At 45.5% G+C, this 22,335-nt stretch overlaps 1 protein-coding gene across 1 annotated transcript in view; it reads left to right on the plus strand.

The window, feature by feature from the left end:
- Positions 1 to 22,335, plus strand: part of UVRAG (UV radiation resistance associated) — a 356,076-nt gene that overhangs the window by 195,725 nt on the left and 138,016 nt on the right. The window contains exons 9-11 of the mRNA XM_086933865.1: positions 17,251 to 17,335; positions 17,545 to 17,632; positions 19,611 to 19,671. Coding sequence (XP_086789991.1) covers positions 17,251 to 17,335; positions 17,545 to 17,632; positions 19,611 to 19,671 — 234 coding nt within the window. The remainder of the gene's footprint in view (positions 1 to 17,250; positions 17,336 to 17,544; positions 17,633 to 19,610; positions 19,672 to 22,335) is intronic.

The raw sequence follows: 22,335 nt of genomic DNA on the forward strand, positions 1-22,335 counted from the left end.
AAGTCTAACATGGGTGACCGGTGTCAAATCCTAGCAGATTGAGGCTCCGAGCAGTGTTCACTCTGAAGGTAGAACAGCGTATAGAGATCCTCGTGGCCAGATGCCAATGCCTACAGTAGCCTTCCCCAATGCCTACTCTGTGTGAGCCTCTACATACCACCGCTGTGGTGATGATTGGTCATTCATTTGCAGGTTATGTTCAGCCTCACTGAATCTTCAAAGAACCACATATAATCTTTGATGACGAATACACACCACTGCAGCTCATTAATGAATCCACTTTAAGAAGAGCAGATTAAGGCACCACCATAGGGCTTGTTTCGTATCCACTCCATATAATTTGACATCAATCCACATAATTCAACTCAACAACACAAAAACACAACACACCACATACATCTAATCCACACTACATAATTCTACATCATGCCACAAAATTCTACAGCACACCACATAATTAAACGCCACCACATACCATTCCACAACACAAAATACCATTACACATAATTACACTCAATAACACGCAATCCCAGTCCACACAATTCATTCCAGTAAACTCAATACCGCATAATTACTACCCACAACATTCTACAATGCCACATCATTTCACTACACAAATACACTCCACACAATTTCACACCACACAATTCCACAACTAACAATTCCAATCCAACCCACATAATTCCACTACACACCACATGCATACTCTCCATAACACATGGCTAAAAGACATTGCCATTTAAAATGCCATTAGCTCTTACTCAAATAAATCTGAGACCTATTGCATTTCCAATGCTTGTTCTTCTCTTCTTGCTGCTGGAATTTTCCCTCGGTGCCAGCCATGGTTATCAGGCCTCTTTTGGTTTGTTGGAGCTTGTATCTCTTGTGCCCTTTTTGTGCTGTGTTTAGTTGTCTCCGCAGCGGTAGGGATGTGTTTGTGCTCTGATTGTGTGTGGTGTTTCCTTGGTATGGATCTCCTGTCTTTTGGGCCCTCTCCTTCTCCTGGTTCCTACGTGAGGCTCTTGTAGTAGCCACCTCCCTCTTTTTTTTGTTTTGTTTCTCTGTGCTTGGGATGTCACTGTATTTATTTGAGTTCGCCCATTTGTCTCTGCTTGCGACCACCCTTTCGGGCTCTCTTGTGTCGTCGCACCCTTTACTCTACTCTGAACGCTCATTATTTATTGTGGTAGGCTGCTCTGTTTCTTGCTTTTGTGGTTTTCTGTTTTTTATGTCGGTATCGTTGTTGTCACTTTTGTTGTCTGCTGCAGCGTTCTCCTCCACCCCAAGGTGTCGACCGGTGTGGGTGTAGCCACTCCTCTTCTTATTCCGGCAAATCCCTGGCCTCTGAGTCACAAGAAACCCCCTTTTTTCGCTGTCCCAGTTGTGATCGCTTTGTGATTGCATATATCTTGTGGTCCCCTTATGTTCTGACCTGCATCACCTGTTGTGATGTTGCTTCTCTCTCTGATTTGGTTATTCCCTGCTTGATATCCTGCTATCATATCCCTCTTGTTTTCTAAAATCCAAAATGGCGGTCTCTCTCTCCGGTTTGATCCCCCTCCAATATAGTGGAGCCCACAGTGTACTTGTGGTGTACTTGTGGTTGCGTTTTATCTCTATCCGCAGGGGCTGGTTTCCTCTTCTCAGCAGGGTTTTTGTGTATAGGGTCTACAGTGCACCCCTCCCTAGGGGACCTCGGTGGAGTGATTGTATGTTGCAGGTACTGCCCTAACTCCCAACTGTCCAGTTTAACACTTAACTGGATGTCTTTGAGCCTGTGGGTCTGTTTCCTAAAAGGGTGCCCAGTCTTCCTGATCAATTAGCTGGTGGGACCCCCGCTTCTTTGAGCTTCACGCTTTTTACCCTTGTTTTATTTCCTGCTTGATGTCATGCTATCGTAGCTCGCTCATTTTTCGTGCTTTCATTTCGCTCAGCCTGGCCACAAGATGGCGCCTCCCATGGCTGTAGGCTTTCCGATGTGCGTCTTTGGGGGAGGAGGGTCTCTGCCTTCTTGGCAGCTAGTTTTCATCAGTCTTCTCTATGACGATTTCCTCGGTGTTCTAGCTTCCCGAGCTGGCCCTTCCTCACGTTGCTGTTGCATGTTTCGCTCTGTCTAGAGCACAAAATGGCAGCCCGCGCTTGCAGTTTCGTTTTCTGTTTGCGACGCGTTGAGTCCCGACTGTTAGCTTCCCCTCCGTGTGTCTCCCGCCCGGAAGGCCTCAGCACATGCAGCAGCAGTACACTCCCAGCCTCTCCCTGTAGCGCCAGTCCCCTCGTTATCACAGCTGTTCACAGGACTTTCGCTGCTCCCAATGTCGCTACTCACACTCCTCCTTAATCAAGATGGCAGCCCCCACTTGTAGTTGCGGTTTCGTTTTTCTTTGTTCTGGTCTATGGCTTCCGCTTTGTCACATTTCCTCCGTATATTTCTCGGGCGAAGGGCAGAGGGCAGTGGACACCGCCACGTTCGTTATCTTGCACCGACCTGCTGCTTCAGTTCACAGTCACTCTGAGGCTGAGTTCATCCCGTCTCCGCGAGACCAGGACCCTCCGAAACTGGCTCTCTCAGACGTACGCCATCTTGAGATCCCCCTGCCTTCGTGTTCTTACGCTTATTCTGGGCTTTACTCTCTGATCCTTACACCTCAGTTCTCTGATCTCAGACTTTCTCTTAGCAGCCCCTTTCTGGCGTCCTCAGCAATGTTTGTTTTTCGCTTTAGTATGGTACAAGAAGCATATTTCCTTGGTTCGCTCCCAGGGTATGGCGGAACACTGACCTTGGCGACTTTCACCATGGCCGTCCAAGCCACGCCCCCCTAAGGCTCATCTAACAGCACCCATTCTTAAGTTCCGGAGCACTAGGAGACACTATAGAGATAAAAGAGCATATTGCTTGTTTGGAAGGCCTGGCTAGGTTTTATCAAAGGGAAATATATTTATTTACATTTAGATGTGCACATTGCAAACGTACGTTATATAATTTACCCAACCTTAATTCCCACATATCCTCTCACTGCTGGCTTGACGTTGCTGACAGGCTTTTGTAATCATGTGGTTTTTACCAATCATTGAAGGGCAGAACCCATTTGAATAGAGAGAGAAGCAGATGGACGAGCCTAGATGGATAGAAAAGAAACTTTGGAAACGGTTTCTTGGATGGCATCGCCATCATCCACAGGAACACCATCCGTCTCACGACCAGCACCGACAACACCCTGACCAGCGCCGAACACCTGCATTTCCAGATCCACACCAACCCGAACACCACCCTCAGAGGCACCCTGATCTACCGACCCCCTGGACCACGCACGCAATTCAGCGAGGACATCGCCGACTTCATCAGCCCGCATGCCCTCCCCTCCGCTAACTACATCCTCCTGGGAGACCTCAACTTCCATCTGGAGAACAACAACGACCACAACACCAGCACCCTGCTTGACAACCTCGCCAACCTGGGACTCAAGCAACTGGTGTCCACCCCCACCCACCTCGCCGGACACACACTCGACGCCGTCTTCTCATCCAGCACAGACATCGACTTCAGCCACGCCACAGAGCTTCAATGGACGGACCACAGCTGCGTCCACTTCACCTTCAAGAGAACGACGACCCACCAACACCAGCAACAGACCGCCCGCAGAAGCTGGAACAAGATCACAGCAGACCAGCTCGCCACATCAATGAGCCAACACCCTCCTGCCAGCTCAGCGAACCCCAGCCAGGCCGCCGACAACCTCACGAAGTGGATCAGCAACTGCGCGGACGAACTCGCCCCGCTGAGGACCCCGCCTAGCAGACCCGGCAGCAAGAAGGCCCCATGGTTCACCGACGAACTCAAGAGCTCCAAGAAGAACTGCCGAGCCCTCGAGAAAGTCTGGAAAAGGGAACCGACACCGGACAACAGGACCTCCTACAAACTTGCCACCCGGAAACACCACAAGCTGATCCGCGCCCCGCCAAGAAAACAGCATTCAAGGACCGGTTGGACAACAACGCACACAACTGCAAGGAACTCTTCAACATCGTGAAAGAGCTTTCCAACCCCAGCGCAGGAAACAACGACATCACCCCATCGCAAGACCTCTGCAACTCCCTCGCCTCATACTTCCACAACAAGATCACGGACATACACAGCAGTTTCAACAACCAACCAACGCACACCACGACCGACCAGCCACCCCCCCCACCACCACCCTCCACGCCTGGACCCCGATCAGCACCGAAGACACCATCCGCACGATGAACTCCATCCACTCCGGATCACCGACCGACCCCTGCCCTCACCACGTCTTCAACAAGGCCGACGCTGTCATCGCACCCCACCTGCGAGACATCATCAACACCTCCTTCGACACCGCCATCTTCCCTGAAAGCTGGAAACACGCCGAACTCAGCGCTCTACTCAAGAAACCAACAGCGGACCCCACCGACCTCAAGAATTACCGCCCCATCTCGCTTCTCCCGTTTCCAGCCAAAGTCATCGAGAAGACCGTCAACAAGCAGATGGCCGCCTTCCTCGAGACGAACGGATCCCTCGACCCCCTCACAGTCCGGCTTCCGAGCCAAACACAGCACCGAGACCGCCCTCATCGCCGCCACCGATGACATCCGAGCCCTGATGGACAATGGAGAAACAGCGGCCCTCATCCTCCTAGACCTCTCCGCGGCATTCGACACGGTCTGCCACCGCACCCTAGTACGGCGCCTCAGCAACATCGGAATCCAGGACAAGGCGCTGGAATGGATCATCTCCTTCCTCGACGGAAGAACACAGAGAGTCCGCCTACCACCGTACAAGTCAGAGGCCTCCGAAGTCATCTGCGGCGTCCCCCAAGGATCATCCCTGAGCCCCACCCTCTTCAACGTCTACATGAGCCCCCTCGCGGCCATCGTACGCAAACACCACCTCAGCATAATCTCCTACGCTGACGACACCCAGCTGATCCTCTCCCTGACCAACGACCCCGCCGCCACCAGAGCCAACCTGCACGAAGGGATGAAAGAGGTAGCCGAGTGGATGACGACCAGCCGCCTGAAACTGAACTCGGACAAGACGGAGGTCCTCATCCTGGGCTCCTCACCCTCCGCCTGGGACGACTCCTGGTGGCCTCCCGCCCTGGGCACCGCACCCAAACCGACAGACCATGCACGAAACCTGGGCTTCATCCTGGACTCCTCCCTCTCCATGACCAGGCAAGTCAACAGCGTCTCCTCGGCGTGCTTCAACATCCTACGCATGCTACGGAAGATCTTCTGGTGGATCCCCACAGAGACCAGGAAGACCGTCACCCAGGCCCTCGTCACCAGCCGACTGGACTACGGCAACGCCCTCTACGCCGGGACCACCGCCAAACTCCAGAAGAGACTCCAGCGGATCCAAAACGCCTCAGCCAGACTCATCCTCGACATCCCACGATCCAGCCACATCTCCGGACATCTGAGAGACCTTCACTGGCTCCCTGTCAACAAGAGAATCACCTTCCGCCTCCTCACCCACGCACACAAAGCCCTACACGACCAAGGCCCGAGCTACCTCAACAGCCGAGTCAACTTCTACGCTCCCAAACGCCACCTCCGATCAGCCAACCACGCCCTCGCCGCCGTCCCCCGCATCCGAAGAGCGACTACAGGAGGAAGGTCCTTCTCCTACCTGGCCGCCAAGACCTGGAACTCCCTCCCGTCCGACCTGCGCCTGACCCAAGACCACCTCTCCTTCAGGAAGAAGCTGAAGACCTGGCTGTTCGAGCAGTAGCGGCACCCCCCCCCCCAGCGCCTTGAGACCCTACGGGTATGTAGCGCGCTTTATAAGTGTCACTGATTGATTGATTGATGGCATTTTGCAGCCTAGTAGAATTGCGTGGGACATGGCACTATTATTTTCAAATGTATTTATTTGAAAAGTTTTATATAGTGCTGGCTAGGCCCGGAGGTATCGGAGTGCTTTACATGAGTTAGGGCATTGTTTCAGAACATTGTTATATAGTTACATCAGTTACAGTTGCAGTTACAAGTATATGCTTAGGAGAAAAACGTAAGAATACATAATAATGTAAGTTATTAGCGCGAAGCTTACTTGAGACACACATTTTAAGGGGAATGGAAGGTGGGCGGGGGGTAACTGGGAAGAGGAATGCAGAAAGAGTCAGGTAGAGCTGAAGGGGGAAAGTACTCAAAGCAGTCGAAGAGAAAGACAGATAAAACTGTGAAAAACAATGTCCGATGTCCGGTTGGGTAGGTGATGGCCAAGGGGGTAACCCAGAGCCAGACTCCTCTATAGCTGCATAGGACAGCTCCACCAGGCAGCGGCCAAGGGTACTCAGGCTCCTCAGTCAGTACAAACAATTTTGGGTGCCACCCATGGGGCATCATCATGGTTCCATAGAAGGCAACGGTCCCGGGGTTACTGGGAAACGCCGTCTGCCTCATCCTTCAGCTCGCCCCATGAGAGAGAGGTGGAAGAGACAGCTCCTTAGTCTGCAGATCAAAGCTGTGCCGAGGTTCATAGAATAAATGAGGGCACTGGGATAGGAACAAGGATTTTGTATTAGTGTGGGTAGTAATCCTTGTGTGTCATAGTTGGACCTTAATTATTTTTACTAGCTCTTGTGAATGGCTGTTCCAGTAGTGTACAGTTTCTGGTCCTGCACAATTCAGAAGTAAGTAAAGCAGTTATTAAGTGTGTGTTTTCAGTTTAGCAATATTGATACTAAAGCCGGGAATGTTGTGGCAATTCCGATGTTTGTAACTTGTTGTCTTCCTTGCAGTCCCCACAACATTTCAAAGTATCCCACACCTGATACCAGTGTACATGTAAAGGTAGTTTTTCAAAGTTATATCACTAAGATAGTCTTCGCTAGCATGTTCAAACCCCCTCGTATGTTTTTGACTGCGGAGCAGATCATTTCATACATGCAGAGATGAATTTGTGTTGTTACTGCAGTTTTAGATCATTACCATACCTGAAAGCAAATGATTCCAGTTCTAATGAGACGTGGTCTTGGCTTCAGTACCTCTAGGTTTTGCAATGAGAGAATAAAGTAATTGCTTTGATCCCCTTTTAGACATGTAGATCTTGAAATTTGAGTTTCCTAGAAAAGAATAATTCAGCAGTGCAATACTTATTTAAGTTAAGACATTAGGATGTAGCCTGTTCATTATGGAGACCTCAATTATAGAAGGAATTTTGGTTTTCAGTTTAGAATATGGTAGTCTGCTTCAGCTAATGTTCTGTAAGGCTCTTAGGGTATTTGTGTATCTTTGATTCTCCATCTACGAGGTAATTTCTATAATGGCAAGCTCTAACTGTCTCAGAAACGTACTTCCGCAGGAGGTTAAGAGGTTGGTCATTTATAAAGTGCCAGAGTTGTCAATACTCCTCTAGATATCCCAGTAAGGCAAGATTAGTTACTCCTCAAAAATTGGTAGAAGGTTTTGTTATAAATAGTTTTTTATGGTGCACGCTAACCCATGAGAGCCACAAGGTGCTTTACAGCTCTGGGAAGTATTACATTAAATAACAGAGCATAATCACACAGTCCATAAACCAAAGTCAAAACCTGATACACTCTTGAGTTCAATGGGAAATGTAGTGATCCTCGAACTAAATTTAGATCAACTTTTCAGTTTTTTGCTACATAGATGAGATGTGGAAGCTATATGACCATCAACTAGAAGCAAATGCTAAGTTTTTGGGGCTGTGCAAAATAATGATTGCCTATAGATGTTTGTGTTCTTCAACTTTAGAATGTTTAAGACTACTAGTAGTGGCTGTTGATCCTTTGCACAACGTAGGTTGTCAACCACACTGGTGGCCAAGAGTGTTGCTTAATGGGTATGTGGGGGAAGGATGATTTAAGGTGATGCAGCAGACTTTGATTTAATAAGGACCTTTTGAAGCATTTATAGAGGGATTGCTGTAGACTGTAGAGACATGATATGGCCTGATTTCCCAGCTATGAGCTTCAGGTCCTGAGTGCCAGATGCCCTTGAGAAGATCACTTTTATAGGAGCCAAATTTATGCTGGCTACATCTCTGAGAAGGCAGTTGTTTGATCCAGGTGTGGCAGTGCCAAAAGCCTGTACTGCAAAATGTTAGGAAAGAGGGATTGATCAGCTTTTACATTTTCTGCAAGAGTCTTAGACAATGCAGGTATGGATAGGTTGGCGAAGTGGTGGTTCTTGTTAGATGTCTTGGTAGAGTGTGACCCTAGGTAATGCTTTTGATAGCATATTTTGTATTTTATTGTGAGTTTAATACTGTAGAAAGGCTGGGATTATTATTTTCTACGGATAAGTTTGGAAAAGATCCAAGATAACCCCATTCTCTCCAAAACCAATAGAGCATTTTAGTTAAGTTTGCTGATGTTTTTACTAGTCATAATTGCAGGTCTGATGTTAACACTTCCATTTGTTTCAGTTAGATATTAATGTGGGTGATATAATGGATACCGAGGTGGTCTAAAAGAGAGAGAAGATGTTTTTCATTGGAATTATATGAACTTGTCTGGGATATTTCATTTTCTTCTAATATCTGGCCTATTTCTCCTTATTACTGGTTGCCAGTCCATCTTTCTCTTTGCTCACTCTAATCTGCTTTCGTATCTGTAAATGCCTTAACTTTTGTCAACCACTTTGAGTCATCTGATTCAATTACTCCTGAAGCTTCCAGCCACTTTCACTGTAATCTATGGAGTGACTGAATGGATACACATAGTACGCTTGTTATGTGCACCAGTGCCTGGATAGACTCTCAATGCACCGTTGAAACACTCTATTGTCTGTCCCATTGTCACTGTCTCTTTAGCTTCACTGTTTTTTATGTCTATGGTTCTAATCCAGCATTTCCCAAACTGTGGGCCGCAAACCTATTTTGGGGTGGGTCTGGAAAGTCCAAGCAATAAATAAAGATGCCTTTAAATTCTGTGGTTTTTTTTTGTCACCTTCGCCATGCCTCAAAGCAGAAGTCAAATGTTAGGCTAAGCCTACTGACAAATTGCTACAGAATTGTTTCATTTTCTTTGTAAGGCACCAAAGAGAGATGAGTTTTTAAAGTGAATTATGTGACAATCTTGCTGGTGTACAGGATGTGTGAAAGGAAAGGCTGTAGCAAAGTTTTTTTTTGTTTTTGTTTTTTTTATCAACACACGCCAAAATGTAGATACGTGTAAATACATTCTTCAGTTAGGAATGCAAAATTGAAGGGCATTTTTTGTAATTCTCAATTGTGCTGGATCAGATTTGAGTAAGATCAAAACAAATGAAGACACTTGGTGATGCACAAATCATACATATTCACAGACATCCAATTTCCATACATTATCATTTGTGTGCTATATAGTTTAATCAGGAAAACTGTACGTCTGTGCAAAGTTAGTGGCCATTTCAATTTATGTGCTTCTATAAATGACAGTTTGCTTCCACACAGTGCTTTAGTTACATTGAAAAATATCCCCTCCTAATATCCATTAAAGATAGGCGGATCACAAATGTTTGCTGTTCTAAAAAGTGAGTCGTGGTTCTAAACTGTGCTATAACTCCCACTCCTGCTGCACTTCTTCTTTGGATGTCCAGTCGTCATCAAACTCTCCTGCTGTTTAGCATGTTGTTCCTCAAAGTTCTGCCCAAAGTCCTGACCTTTTCTCCAATATCTATATTGATATTTGTCCATATTAATTTTTCTTCTGTATTGATTCTTCTAGTCCCCCATCCACATCTTTGCTTCCATCTCTATTTTTATACTGTTACCATCATAATGCACTATAACTACCTGCAAACCATTCAGGCTTGAATGACCTCCCATTCTGTCTACCTACACCCTGCTGAAACTAAAATTTGTATCCTAGCTCTTACTTCCCTTTTCTCAAATCCTCTCCCTTTCTTTTTCATAACACATGCAGCCCTTTTGTTTTCTTTGAATCTCCCCTTTGAATTGTCGATGGTGACGTATTGAAGGGGGTTTTAAGTACGTTTTCACTTTTCCCTTGTCTCAAAAAAGTGAAGTGTGGAAACAAGTGCCAAATATTACTTTTATCTCCTTTGTAATGATAGGGTACAAAAGCCTTTTGTATGTTATGATGGGGTAGCTCTTTCTTTATTCAATGCGCAGGAGGCAATCTGCCATTCCATTTTAGAAGTGTAGAGTCTACTGTTCTTCATAAATTGAAACTTGGGGAAGCATCGCATACAGTTTATTTTGGTTTATTTGCTTCCTTTTGCTAAAACTATGCGTCTACTAGATGAAATGCTGCACCCTAAATGACCAGGTGAATCGCAACAAGTGTCACATAGGTAATGCCAACCACAAATTCTCCCACATTGACAAAATTGTATCCTATTTGGAGACCCCAAGTGTTAGCCTAAAGTATAGCACTGCATACAATTTCAAGATTCTTGGCTTCTTTGTTCTTGCTGCAATAAGGTGCCCGTAGGAAATGGTCTACTTTAGCAGCAGTATAGCTGCAAGTTGTGCATTCATTTCTCACATTTGTTGACTGTTTTTTACTGTATTTTGTACTGTTCACCATTTTGAGAGTACTCTTAACAACAAAGCAATACGCCTTAACTGAAATATTTTGCTCCATGTTTTTCTCTTGGTTAATATCTGCCCAATCAGAACCAAACTAGTCTTCTGAATAAACAAAATATACTGAAATATTTTAAATATGGATTTGTATGCCTACATCAAACATTTGGATAACAATATGTTGTAGGAATTGATCCTGTAGCATTATTCCTGCAAATATCATACAGCAACCAATTTCCTAAAATTATATGTTGTAGAAGAGTTCTTAACTCATCCCATAAGTTAAAAGAATGGAACTTTTTCTTGCAACTAAACAGATGCTTTTCTTTGTTTTAAATGTATTCAATAATGTATTCGTTTATGCAAATGAAGAAATGCAATACTTTTTAAAGCTAACTTTTTCCATAAATCCAATTAAACAAGTCCTTAAAGAATTTGCGACTGGAAAATTTCACTGAAGTTTTGCTACTTTGTTTCTCCTTTATCTGTTTAGTTATTAAATTACCATAATCCGTTTTGAAATCGAAATTTCTGGCTGGGGGTTTATTATTTTCTGTGCATCTTTTCCATTTTATATTAAATGTATTTCGTAGCTGAAATGCTCCAACTGCTCTCTACCCAGCTTTGATGCCATTATTACGCCACCTTATCGTTTTGATTTATTTTGAATTTCTTGCAGCTCCTTTGCCTGTCTTTGTGTGTATAGTTCACCTGCAGAACTAAGTTTGAGATGTATTCTGATTTTCAGAAGAGCCTGTACCTGGTAGCAAGGTTCTGTTTGCTTTAGTTATTCATCGAGCACACTTACATGGGATTCGCAGATAAGTGCTTTTGCATATTTGGTTGGTTGAGCAATGCACAAAGTCTCATTTGTTATCCTTTTAATTTTGTCAAAAATGTTCATGATACAGAATAGGAACAAATTAGTGATCATTGGCAAATATCAAGGACATTATTTTAGTGGAGACATCTGATGGAGATATCTAGCCGTAGATTCCTTCCCATTGAATTTCCCAGGGGTCAGACTGTATCTGGAAAATTTTCTTTGAGCAATACCCCTGCACACCGGTAGAGCGTGTGGTTCAGCGACGCTTGATGTCGATGGTGAGGTTTGTGCAGTAGTGTTGTCTGCATCACCTATATAGGCCCCAACTCGACGCACTGACGTCCGTTCTTTTCTTTCCACGCCAGTCGAGCGCTGATCTGTGAAGAGAGCTACCCTTTTATCACTTTTTGGCAGTTTTTTTTCCCCGACTTTTGTCGACCCCCTTTTTGATATGTAGGTTTTTTCCATCATGTCTAGGAAGACTTCTGAATTCAAACCGTGCGGGCCTGTCACCGTGCCATGTTGGTGACTGGCCCACACCTGGTTTGCCTGCGGTGCCCGTAGAGCGACCATGACTCAGAGTCGTGCTCAGACTGTCGTGCCATGGCTCAGAGGGAGCGGTCCCTAAAGCAAATTGCGACCCCCGAAGTCAGCCCGTGTCGCGTGACTCCTAGGAGACCTCGTTCACGGTCCCGGTCCAGAGGAAGGTCCGGGTGCTGCTCCAGGAGCTCCAAGTCCTCGTCGTCCCACTCCAAATCATTGGGTCACTCAGTTAAGAGGCGCAAGAAGGACAAGAAGTCGAAGCGTGATTTGCCTTCTCAGCATCTGTCTTCTGGAGTTCCTCCCGAAGCACCTTCAGGCCCCTTGGAATTAGAGGGGGCTTCATCTGGTTTTGTGCTGGCGGCTCCGGCCCAACGTCTCCCTATGGATCCAGTCTGGGGCCGCTTGTGCCATTGCAACCTTCTCCGGCCTGACAACGATGCTCCTGGCGCCTCTGGTGCCCCTGGCAGTGCCATCCCCATTCTGATCCCCGACAACCCAGAGCCAATACCACGTCTACTGATACTGGCACTGATTGAACCGCCAGGTCCTATTTTGTTTCCTGAGCCCTATTCTGAGGACCTAGGAGTGGGAGAAGATTGGGAGGGGTCGCCGAGTCCAGTAGAAGACCAGCCCTATCAGGAAATGAACTGGTATGACTAATTGGGTGAGGCCAGTGGACTGGACACCTCTCTAAATTCTGGCTACTTCAGAGAAGGGCGGCTGAGGTCCTGTACCTTCAGTTCCCTTCCTTGGTGGTCAGGACAAATATCTTGACAGAGGTCCTGCAGCCTGGTGTCTCCTCTTAAGAACCTGTGCTGCCCTTTAATGAGGCCCTTCCAGATATCCCACTGGGAACTTGGTCCAAGCCGAGCACATGTTCTTCTGTGAATAGAACAATTGCCCGCATCCACTGCCCTATTCCAGGCAACCCAAGTTTCCTCACTGCCACCCTACCCCAGAGAGCTTGGCGGTCCAAGCCTCTTCCTCCCATGGCACGTTCCCTTCTGCTCCCCCCGACAGGGAATCCAAGAATCTGGATTGTTGGGGATAAGAAAATGTTTTCTTCCACCAGCCAGCATTGCAGTCGGTGAACACTGCTTGCTTATTGGACCGATATTCCCACTTCCTATGGTAAAACCATTACGCAAGTTCTGCCACAGGTCCCTTGGGAGCCCCGGCCATCCTCTTCCAAGCAGTGTCAGATGGGAGAGATGCAGCAAAGTTCTGTATCTGTTGTGGTCTCGCTGCAATCCACTCGCTGGGCAGAGTGATTTCATTTATGGTGGCTGTTTGAAGCCACGCCTGTTTGAGAACTTCTGGCTTTTCGGGCGATGTCCAGGACTCTCTCATGGGACATGCCCTTTGATGGTACCCATCTCCTCGGAGATAAGGCAGACATGGCTTTGGAGGGCTTTAAGGACTCACGGGCTATGGCCATGGTCCTTGGGCCTCTCAGTGGGCACACGTCCACAGTCTGCCTTTCACCCCTTTTGCGGATACGAAAGGGGCTTTCCTCTACGCCAGCCGTATCACGGCCACAAGTTGGTGTAAGTTTCACAACCTCTCCATGGCCGAGGGGGCTGCTTGTTCTGACCCAAAGGTCAAGTGGATAGTGTATGGGTAAATCCCCCAAACCCCCCTCACCCACCCCCTGCAGCCTCCGCCTCCAAGCACTCATAGTCTTGCCCTTCTCGAACATAAGCAGCCAGTTGGTGGCAGGATCAGCCATTACCTCCACCACCGACAGGCCATCACATCAGTCAATTAGTTTCTCAAGATAATCCGAAGGGCTACTCCCTCCCCTTCTGGCCTACCCCTCTATTGCCTCCATTTTTCAACCGGTTGACAGAGGTTCATCTTATTTTGCTTCAGGAGGAAGATATGGCTGTCTTGTCCAAGGGAGCCATAGAGAGTGTTCCAGAGCCAGAAGTAGGCTTTGGTTGTTATTTGGGCTACTTTCTGGTCCCAAAAATGGACAAGGGCCTTTATCTTATCCTAGATCTACGAGCCCTTAAATACTTCCTCCCAAAAAAAAAAGTTCAAGATGTTCACATTAGCTCAGTCTTGTCTGCCCTGGACCTGGGAGACTGGATGGTAGCTTTGTACTTGCAGGACGCCTGTTTTCACGTTCCCATCATCACTACCTGCAGTTTACGGTAGGCCATGAGCATTTTTAGTTCAGCGTCTGCCCCTTTGGCCTTACCAGACCCTCTGGTGTTCACCAAGGTGATGGGTCAGCCTTCCCTTACATCGAGGACTGGCTGCAGAGGGCGGGCTCGCCTCAGGCTGTCGTCTCCCACCTCCAGCCTACAGCGGACCTCCTGCATTCGCTGGGGATCACTATCAACGTTACAAAGTCACTGACACCCTCTCAGATGCTCCCTTTCATCGTAGCTGTTCTGGACACAGTAAAGTTTCGGGCTTCTTCTCCCGAGTGGCGAGTCCAGGTTATTCAAGCTATGATACCAATGTTATAACTTCTATCCTGGATTTCGGTGAGAATGACTTGGAGGCCTCCACATGGCCTCCAGCATCCTGTTAGTGACTCATGCCTGATGGCATTTGCAGGCTCGGCATTGGGACCTTAAGTTCCAGTGGGCACAGCGTACGGGAAATCTCTTCAACATGGTCCAGATCTCAAAGAGAACTGCACAGGAATTGTAGTGCTGGCTGACAAACTGTGATTGGGTCATCAGTAGACCTTTCTCCCTTCCCCAACCAGATCTAACATTGGTGACAGATGCACCAGTTCTTGGATGGGATGGCCATCTGGGAAAGGTGGAGATCAGTGGACTCTGGTCTCTGGGGGAATTCGGACCCCACATCAACTTGCTGGAGCTCCAAGCACTGAAAGCCTTCCTTCCTTCCTTCCATCAAGGAGAAGCTAGTGCAAGTGTTCACGGACGACATCACTGCCATGTGGCACTGCAACAAAGAGGGCTGGGTGGGGTCGTGGACCCTTTGTCAAAAGGTGCTGTGTCTCTGGACTTGGCTGGATCAGTAAAGCCTATCCCTGGTTGAACAATATTGTCACAGGAAAGCTTGAGATTTTAGTCTGTGCCAGTCCACAGGTGTCAAATGTGTTTCCTGTAGGAGGCAGATGTCTCCTCTGGCCTGTTCTAGATAAGACATTACAGCCTTGCGTTGGACTGGGCTACTAAATCTCTTCACTTTTAGGGAGATTATGTTCAACCTTTTGTGTGGGGAGGTGAGGGTTGGCTAAAAAAGTGCTAATGGACCAGGCTGACAAGGTCTCCTCTCGATGCTGGGCCCATATGTGTGGGGGAAGAGCAAGTCTTGTGGAGGAACCTGAAGTGTAAAGGCCCCATAAAATGACTGGAGTACCCTCACAGCAGAACCCCCAACCAGGAACTAAGGAACAAACCAGTTTGAATAACTTCCAGAGCACTGGCATAAGCCAGAAATGTACTGAGTGTATCCCTGGGAGTGGGGCCCATTAGAGTTACCTCCAGCACCGCTATGAAAGGTTGTAGTGCCTCCCTGCCACCCCTTCACCGGGAGCCAGTCAGCATACCCCTCTCCAACAAAGAGGGAGTGAGTGAATTTCATGTCCCGGTGAGTTTTATGTTGAATCCTGCCTCTCCGGATCGCCAGATAGGGTGTCCAAGACCTCTTGCCTCTGCATAGCTATGGTTGCTCAATCTGGGCACAGTACATTGGAGGAAGTTAAGACCTTGCTCCTTAGGAGATGTTTGCGGACTCATCCTTTCCGCCTGTGATGTTCATAAGGCAGCAGGCCTTTGACAGGGATTTCAGTTGATGACGTTTCCTGTTCCATCGGAAGATGAGGCAGAATGGCGGCTTCCCATCGTAGGAAACACTTTTATTGCGAAGAAAGGTCATCACTGGTCGGAATTCCCTGCGTTTCTGAAGGGTGGGTGCTGAGAGATCTTGATATGATGCCAACCTGGTACCGCAGAACTGAATGGGGAGAGCGTCCCTCGCTTTGCTCAATATCATCTCTTTGAGTTGGAAATAGTGGACACAAACAAGAATATCAGGTGGACGGGAACCCTCTGTTCTTGGCAAACCAGCCCTGTGAATTCTGCCCAGTTTAATCTCTGTGTCTGCTGGCACGCCGGGGATCTTGAGGAAGAGCACCCTCGCATAAGCTCCAATATACAAGCCTGGTGACTTCAGGGCCGGACTGGGAACCAAACCGGCCCTGGCAAAGTGCTCGGCCGCCCCCCCGTCCAGTGCTCCACGATTGTGAATATTGTTTCTATGTGAATGGGTTTATCGATCCTCCGCTTTGGCTCGAAGGCGATCTGCTGATCTCGTAAGTGTAACACTTCCTGCTGAACTGTTCAGTTTCCTCATCCCGACTTGATTCTTGATGCTCAAGACTTGAGACTGTCGCCCGCCTCAGTCAGGTCTCGGCAAACACCTTTTAAGTCCTTGTAGAGCTCCTTTTTCACTGTCTGGAGAGACTCTCATATGGAATTGAACAGCGCCTCCATAAAGGATCTTGTCACTGGGCCCATCCCCCCTCTTCTCCATCCATCACCAGGCCCAGTTTCTGGGACTGGGCACTCTCCATTAGGCCTGCACAGTCCAAGTTTGACAGACTCACCGGTATCAGTGCTATTTTCCCTTCTGTGTGAGGCAGCTGGAGGGAGACCCGTTCCACACGCTGGCTCCATCCAGGGGGGGAGGGGTGTCTCCGCACAGAAACTTCACTCCGGAACCGGGGCTGTGAGCACAGGCCGTAGTCGCGGGCTTCGGAGAGACCGGGAGGCACTTCGTACCCTTCCGCCATCTTGCCGTGCCCGCTTCATTTATTTTAGAAGTGAATCAAAGGGTAGAATGATAACACTGCATAATCCGATGGGAGCAACGAGTAGCAAACAACAATTTCACTATTGCAAACAAACATAATGCTTGTGGAAAACTGATAGAACAACCAACTGCATGGAAACTGACCTTGGAACATAGGCGCTTAGAGAAAGGGAAAGTAGTAGCTTATAAAGGACCAACGGGAAAACAAAAGAAAAACGTTATAAGCACCATTGTTGCAAGCAAGGGAAAGATACTGATAAGTCATGTAGAATTTGTAATCTGTCTGTGTAGAAAGTAATTACAATTCCGATATTATTTACCGACATATTCCTACAAAAACCTATCTACATTTTATTAAGTTGCTCGGATACAAACTATTTAATTACAATTACAAGTGCAGAATAATGTTGTTTGCCTATATTTTGTTGCCCTCTTTATTTGGGTTGTCACTTTGGCTCATGATAGCTTGTGATCATATTGACATTTTAATCTGTATTGTTCGCAGCTTTACAGAAATTTATAAAATACTGCTTCTTATAAAAAGTGTTCATCTTTCTAGGACTTACATTTGATGCTGAGCACGAGAGGTTGCAAATACAGAAAGAATCTCTGCACGAACTACGGAAAGAATGCACTGCCAAGAGGTAAATTAGCTCCCGAAACCTGTAGTCACTAACCGTATTTTACTGAACTACCACAGTCCATTAACCACAAAGTATAGGAAAATGCAAAGTTTATTCAATTTGTCTTAATCACCATTTCATATTATTGTTACGTTGTAAAGCACAGACCACTTCAAGAGATGGCAGTTTGGCTTAGAAATTGATTTCTTGCATTTTTTCTTTTTTAACAGAGAGTTATTTTTGAAGACAAATGCCCAGTTAACAATTCGCTGCAGACAGTTGTTGTCTGAACTTTCATATATCTATCCTATGGATGTGGTAAGTTTCATTGGGTACATGTTGATGAGTGGGACAAGCAGAAAACCGATCTGTTCATATTCTAAAAGACCAGGTTGTTTACTTTAATATGTCAAATCACATCTGTAGTAGTGTGCAACCTACCCTTTTATGTGCATCTGGTGGGGCATTTAGGCAGATTATTTTGTATCCTAGCACTTCTATTTTATCAGCTGCTCTCTGGCACAAAGAGACTGTAAGAATTCTATTCTAAGATACAATGCACATGCAGTGTGATTAACTGGCCCAGTGTCATTATGAGCACCCCCAGCCATTCATCTGTTTTGGCCTTCAGCACTCTGGGATTTATACATTATGTTGTATGAAAGTAAGAGTGCAGTGCATAGGCCCCTGGTGCTATGTGTGGAGTTGGGGCTTTATGCAAGTCTGCTGTTGCCAGTGTAAAGAACCGAAAAATGCAAATCACTTTGTATCACGATGTAACTACTGACAGAAGCTACTTTTGAACAGTGGTCGGCTCTAGCTAGAGAACAAGGTGAATAAATTATATACCTATAAGGTGATAATTTGAAGACTAGAAAAAGACTTCAATCCAAAGTGTGACGTAGTCATGGCAAGGAAGAAGTTACATTCAAGAAAGCAATTGCCTACTGGAAACTGATGATAAATACTTAACTTTAATGAGTAAAGTAACAGCTTTTTGCTGAATTGAAAAAAAACCTGATGAAACATTAGGAGGCCATGTAGTTTTTGCATCAAAAAGCTGTTTTTGTTAAGCACAAATTGAGACATTTACCAGTGCCAAATTAACAGAACCCTTTCTAGCAAAGATTGTCTCTTTGTTGAATGAGAAAAAGGTGGGTGTGTCATTGTCGGATACAGTGGAGAAACGTAGATTCTACCCCCCAAGAGCAGAATTATATAAAGTAACAAAGTAGTGATACGGGTGCTAGAGTAGTATGGCTCTTATTGTGAAAGATCCTCTTGTAAGCATACTTTGTCTAGGGAAACTGGAAGAAGTGAAGAGAATGCAGGAAAAATGTTGCCTTCATAAAAATACAAGGGAAAAATGCAAGGTAAAGGCATGTTATTTTAATAGATTAAGCTACATTTTTTGTGCAACTCTTTTATATTTAACTTAAGGGTGAATGCCTCTAAGTTTATTCTGTCTTTTGCACTCCTTCGTTTAATATTATATATTTATCAGAATACACTTCTAGTAGGACGCTGAATATTAGATACCACTTTTCTGATTTTTATTTCTCAACATATTCCATGTTGAATAATAACTTGTAAGGTTTCATATTAACAAAAAGGCAAGTCCAGAAATATAATGATGAAGTACCTCCTCCTAACAATAAAGTGTCAGACACCATTGTGTTTATATATTAGATGAAGCACGTAATCGCCTCTTTCCCCCTTTTTTGACCTTCCGCTGTTTTTAATACGAACGCCTCACATGAACACATTTAAACATGTCACATACATTTTCTTCTTGCTTACAATCTAACTTGTAGAAGAGAAGAAAATAATAAACTCTGTCTCTAAGATTTCCAACTCCTCTGTTACCAACATTGATTTAAATCTATGAAGTTAGACGAGCATATTACTTGACTTTTCATTTTGAGAGCATTTGGACCTAAACTGTGAGGTTCAAACTGTTGCATAATTGGTGCAGCTTGTTCAGTACATCCCCAATTTTCTATGATAGAAGCAAGTTGCAAACTTTCTCCTAAACTAGCACTTGAATTATAGCAAGTCTCTGCTTCGCAACTCCTGTATCGACTTCCCAGCATCATATCAAATGTTGGCTTGATCTTTGATTTATTTGCATTGCTTGAGTTACCAAACCCATGTTGTACAATCATCTTTATATCGTATTGCCATTTTCTCTGTAAATCATGCAATTACTTGCTTTCGTGTACATTAATGAAATTGAGTGCTGATAGTTTCCTTATGTTGTGATATGAAATTATTTTATTTTGTGTTACATCCACAGAATGATCACAAAGATTATTTTATATGTGGTGTGAAGCTGCCTAATTCTGAAGATTTTCAAGGTAATTCATTTATTTGTTGTGCTCGTTTTATTTGTTCTTTGTAAACATATATTTCATTTCCCTTTTCTTTAAAGTACATTTTGGTTTGATGGTTTGAGAGTGACAGTTATTTTGCCGTAAATGTAAGCTGCTTTTGAATCTTCACTTTTCAGCCTGCATAGCTTCTGTAAAAATAAAGTTCTGATTGTCTTGTGAATAAGAGGTGTACTTCATCTTGGATGCCTTTTCAAATATCACACACAGACCACTCTTAACTTTTGTGAACTATACCATACCAAGACATTAGTGGGCCCATTGCTTCCCAGTGGTTGGCTGTCTTGTCACTCTGATTTGCTTGCTTCTTATTTATTACCTCTCCTTCCTTTTCTTGTGTCCCTCCCTCAAGCATAGGTTCTTTATGGTGTCTCTAATTGAATTACTTGTTTCCTTCCACTGCTCACATTCCAGAACCTGGTAACTGCATAATTTTTCCTGCTCTTTCCCTTGTGTACAAGTTATTGTACTTTTTTTTGCCAATGCTGTTTTGTTTTCACCAGTGCCAAGTAGCATGGCAGAAAATGTTGGCATAGCGAATGGGTTGAAAAGACTACACCATTTTAAGTCTTGTTTACAGTCAGCTCTTAGCGACTGTTGTGATATATACTTATTTGCATTATCTTAACTAGTTATCCTTAGATATCTAACCTTGCTTTGAATCTTCATGTTCTTCTCGTTCTATATGCTCGTGCATAGAATGTAAGGTGGACGGCACTCCAGAGCTGACAGTTGCAGCTGGGCTTTGGAGGTAGTCGGATGCCAGGTTGTTTTGCCACTCAATTAACAGGCAGGAAACGCCAGGTTAAGCAGAGAAGTTTACTGGCAAAACAACCTGGCATCCGACTACCTCCAAAGCCCAGCTGCAACTAAAGTTTTGGCGCCTTTTTACTTTGGACAATCCATCACCCTCCCAACATTCTTTACCCTGTCTCACTCATCGAAAGAGGAGACACCATCAGCTTAAGCTTTTCTATTGTTTGCACTACAGACTATCGGGTTGACCTTGCGTCTTAACAACTAAGGAGGACGAGACCACAGCCTTCATACTACTGCCCCATTTACGAATACATAAACTAACATTCAAAGGGTTATGATCGCTGTATTTGATTTCTGTTGTCCAACCCCTAGAGGCTCGGCCTATTAAATCTCTAGATAAAAAAATATAACTGATATAAAAATATAATTGAGGACTATACCATACTCTCCCCTTACAAAAGTAGCAATTCACAGGCATTAGTGAGCTCAAATGAATTAATAGGGTGGGTGAGTGCTAGGGCCCTCTGCTACTTACACAAATCTGTACACCCTGAACTGATAGTGTCGAGCAAAGCATGGGCGTTAATCTCCTTGATGAGCCCCAGCTTTATATTAAAATCACCACCTAAAACAATCTAATACACTTTGTACTTTGAGGGGAGTTTGCTGTCTATACCTAGAGTAAAATCGAAGAGCAATTAATTTAATGTCAACACTAAAATCAGATCCAGCGTTACGATTATAAAACTTAATAAAAACAATAAGTGGACCGTTAGGCCAGTTAGATAAAAAGCTTGAATTAAAGTGCTCTCAGTGCAGATTTGGCTAACTTTACATGGTAAGGTTAGTCTAAACAATGCTGTTAATTCCATCCTATTTTCAACAAGGGGTGGTGAAGGACAGAGTCTCTGAATTAAGCAGAAAGCTCTCACCCAGTCAAGAGATCAGGGCTAGATCCAACACCGTTTTTTAGCTCACTGCACCATCCCAGTTTCAGAACCGGTAGCTTGTCTCCTTTCTGGTAAAGAATTGGCTTGGTAGTTTAGTCTGCCCTGTTCCCATGATGCACTGGGCCAGGGACAGACTGATTTGCATATAGCCAGATTCTGAGCTGGGATGGGGCAGTGAGATAAATAACGGTGATGGATCAAGCCCTGATCTTTGGACTGGGTAAGAGTGGTCTGCTCAATTCAGACACTCTGTTCATCACCACCCCCTTTTGTAAATCGATTTTGGCCACTATAGGTGTGGCAGGGTATGCTCAGACATGAGTCCCTTTCTCACTGCTCCATCAGGATTCAAGCAAGCTGGGCCGAAGAGGCTGAAATGCCAGAAACCGGTCCCCGGTAGCTTGTCTCCTTTCTGGTAAAGAATTGGCTTGGTAGTTTAGTCTGCCCTGTTCCCATGATGCACTGGGCCAGGGACAGACTGATTTGCATATAGCCAGATTCTGAGCTGGGATGGGGCAGTGAGATAAATAACGGTGATGGATCAAGCCCTGATCTTTGGACTGGGTAAGAGTGGTCTGCTCAATTCAGACACTCTGTTCATCACCACCCCCTTTTGTAAATCGATTTTGGCCACTATAGGTGTGGCAGGGTATGCTCAGACATGAGTCCCTTTCTCACTGCTCCATCAGGATTCAAGCAAGCTGGGCCGAAGAGGCTGAAATGCCAGAAACCGGTCCCCGGTAGCTTGTCTCCTTTCTGGTAAAGAATTGGCTTGGTAGTTTAGTCTGCCCTGTTCCCATGATGCACTGGGCCAGGGACAGACTGATTTGCATATAGCCAGATTCTGAGCTGGGATGGGGCAGTGAGATAAATAACGGTGATGGATCAAGCCCTGATCTTTGGACTGGGTAAGAGTGGTCTG

This window comes from Lissotriton vulgaris, chromosome 8 (genome assembly GCF_964263255.1).
Source record: "Lissotriton vulgaris chromosome 8, aLisVul1.2, whole genome shotgun sequence".
Classification (NCBI taxonomy): Eukaryota; Metazoa; Chordata; class Amphibia; order Caudata; family Salamandridae; genus Lissotriton; species Lissotriton vulgaris.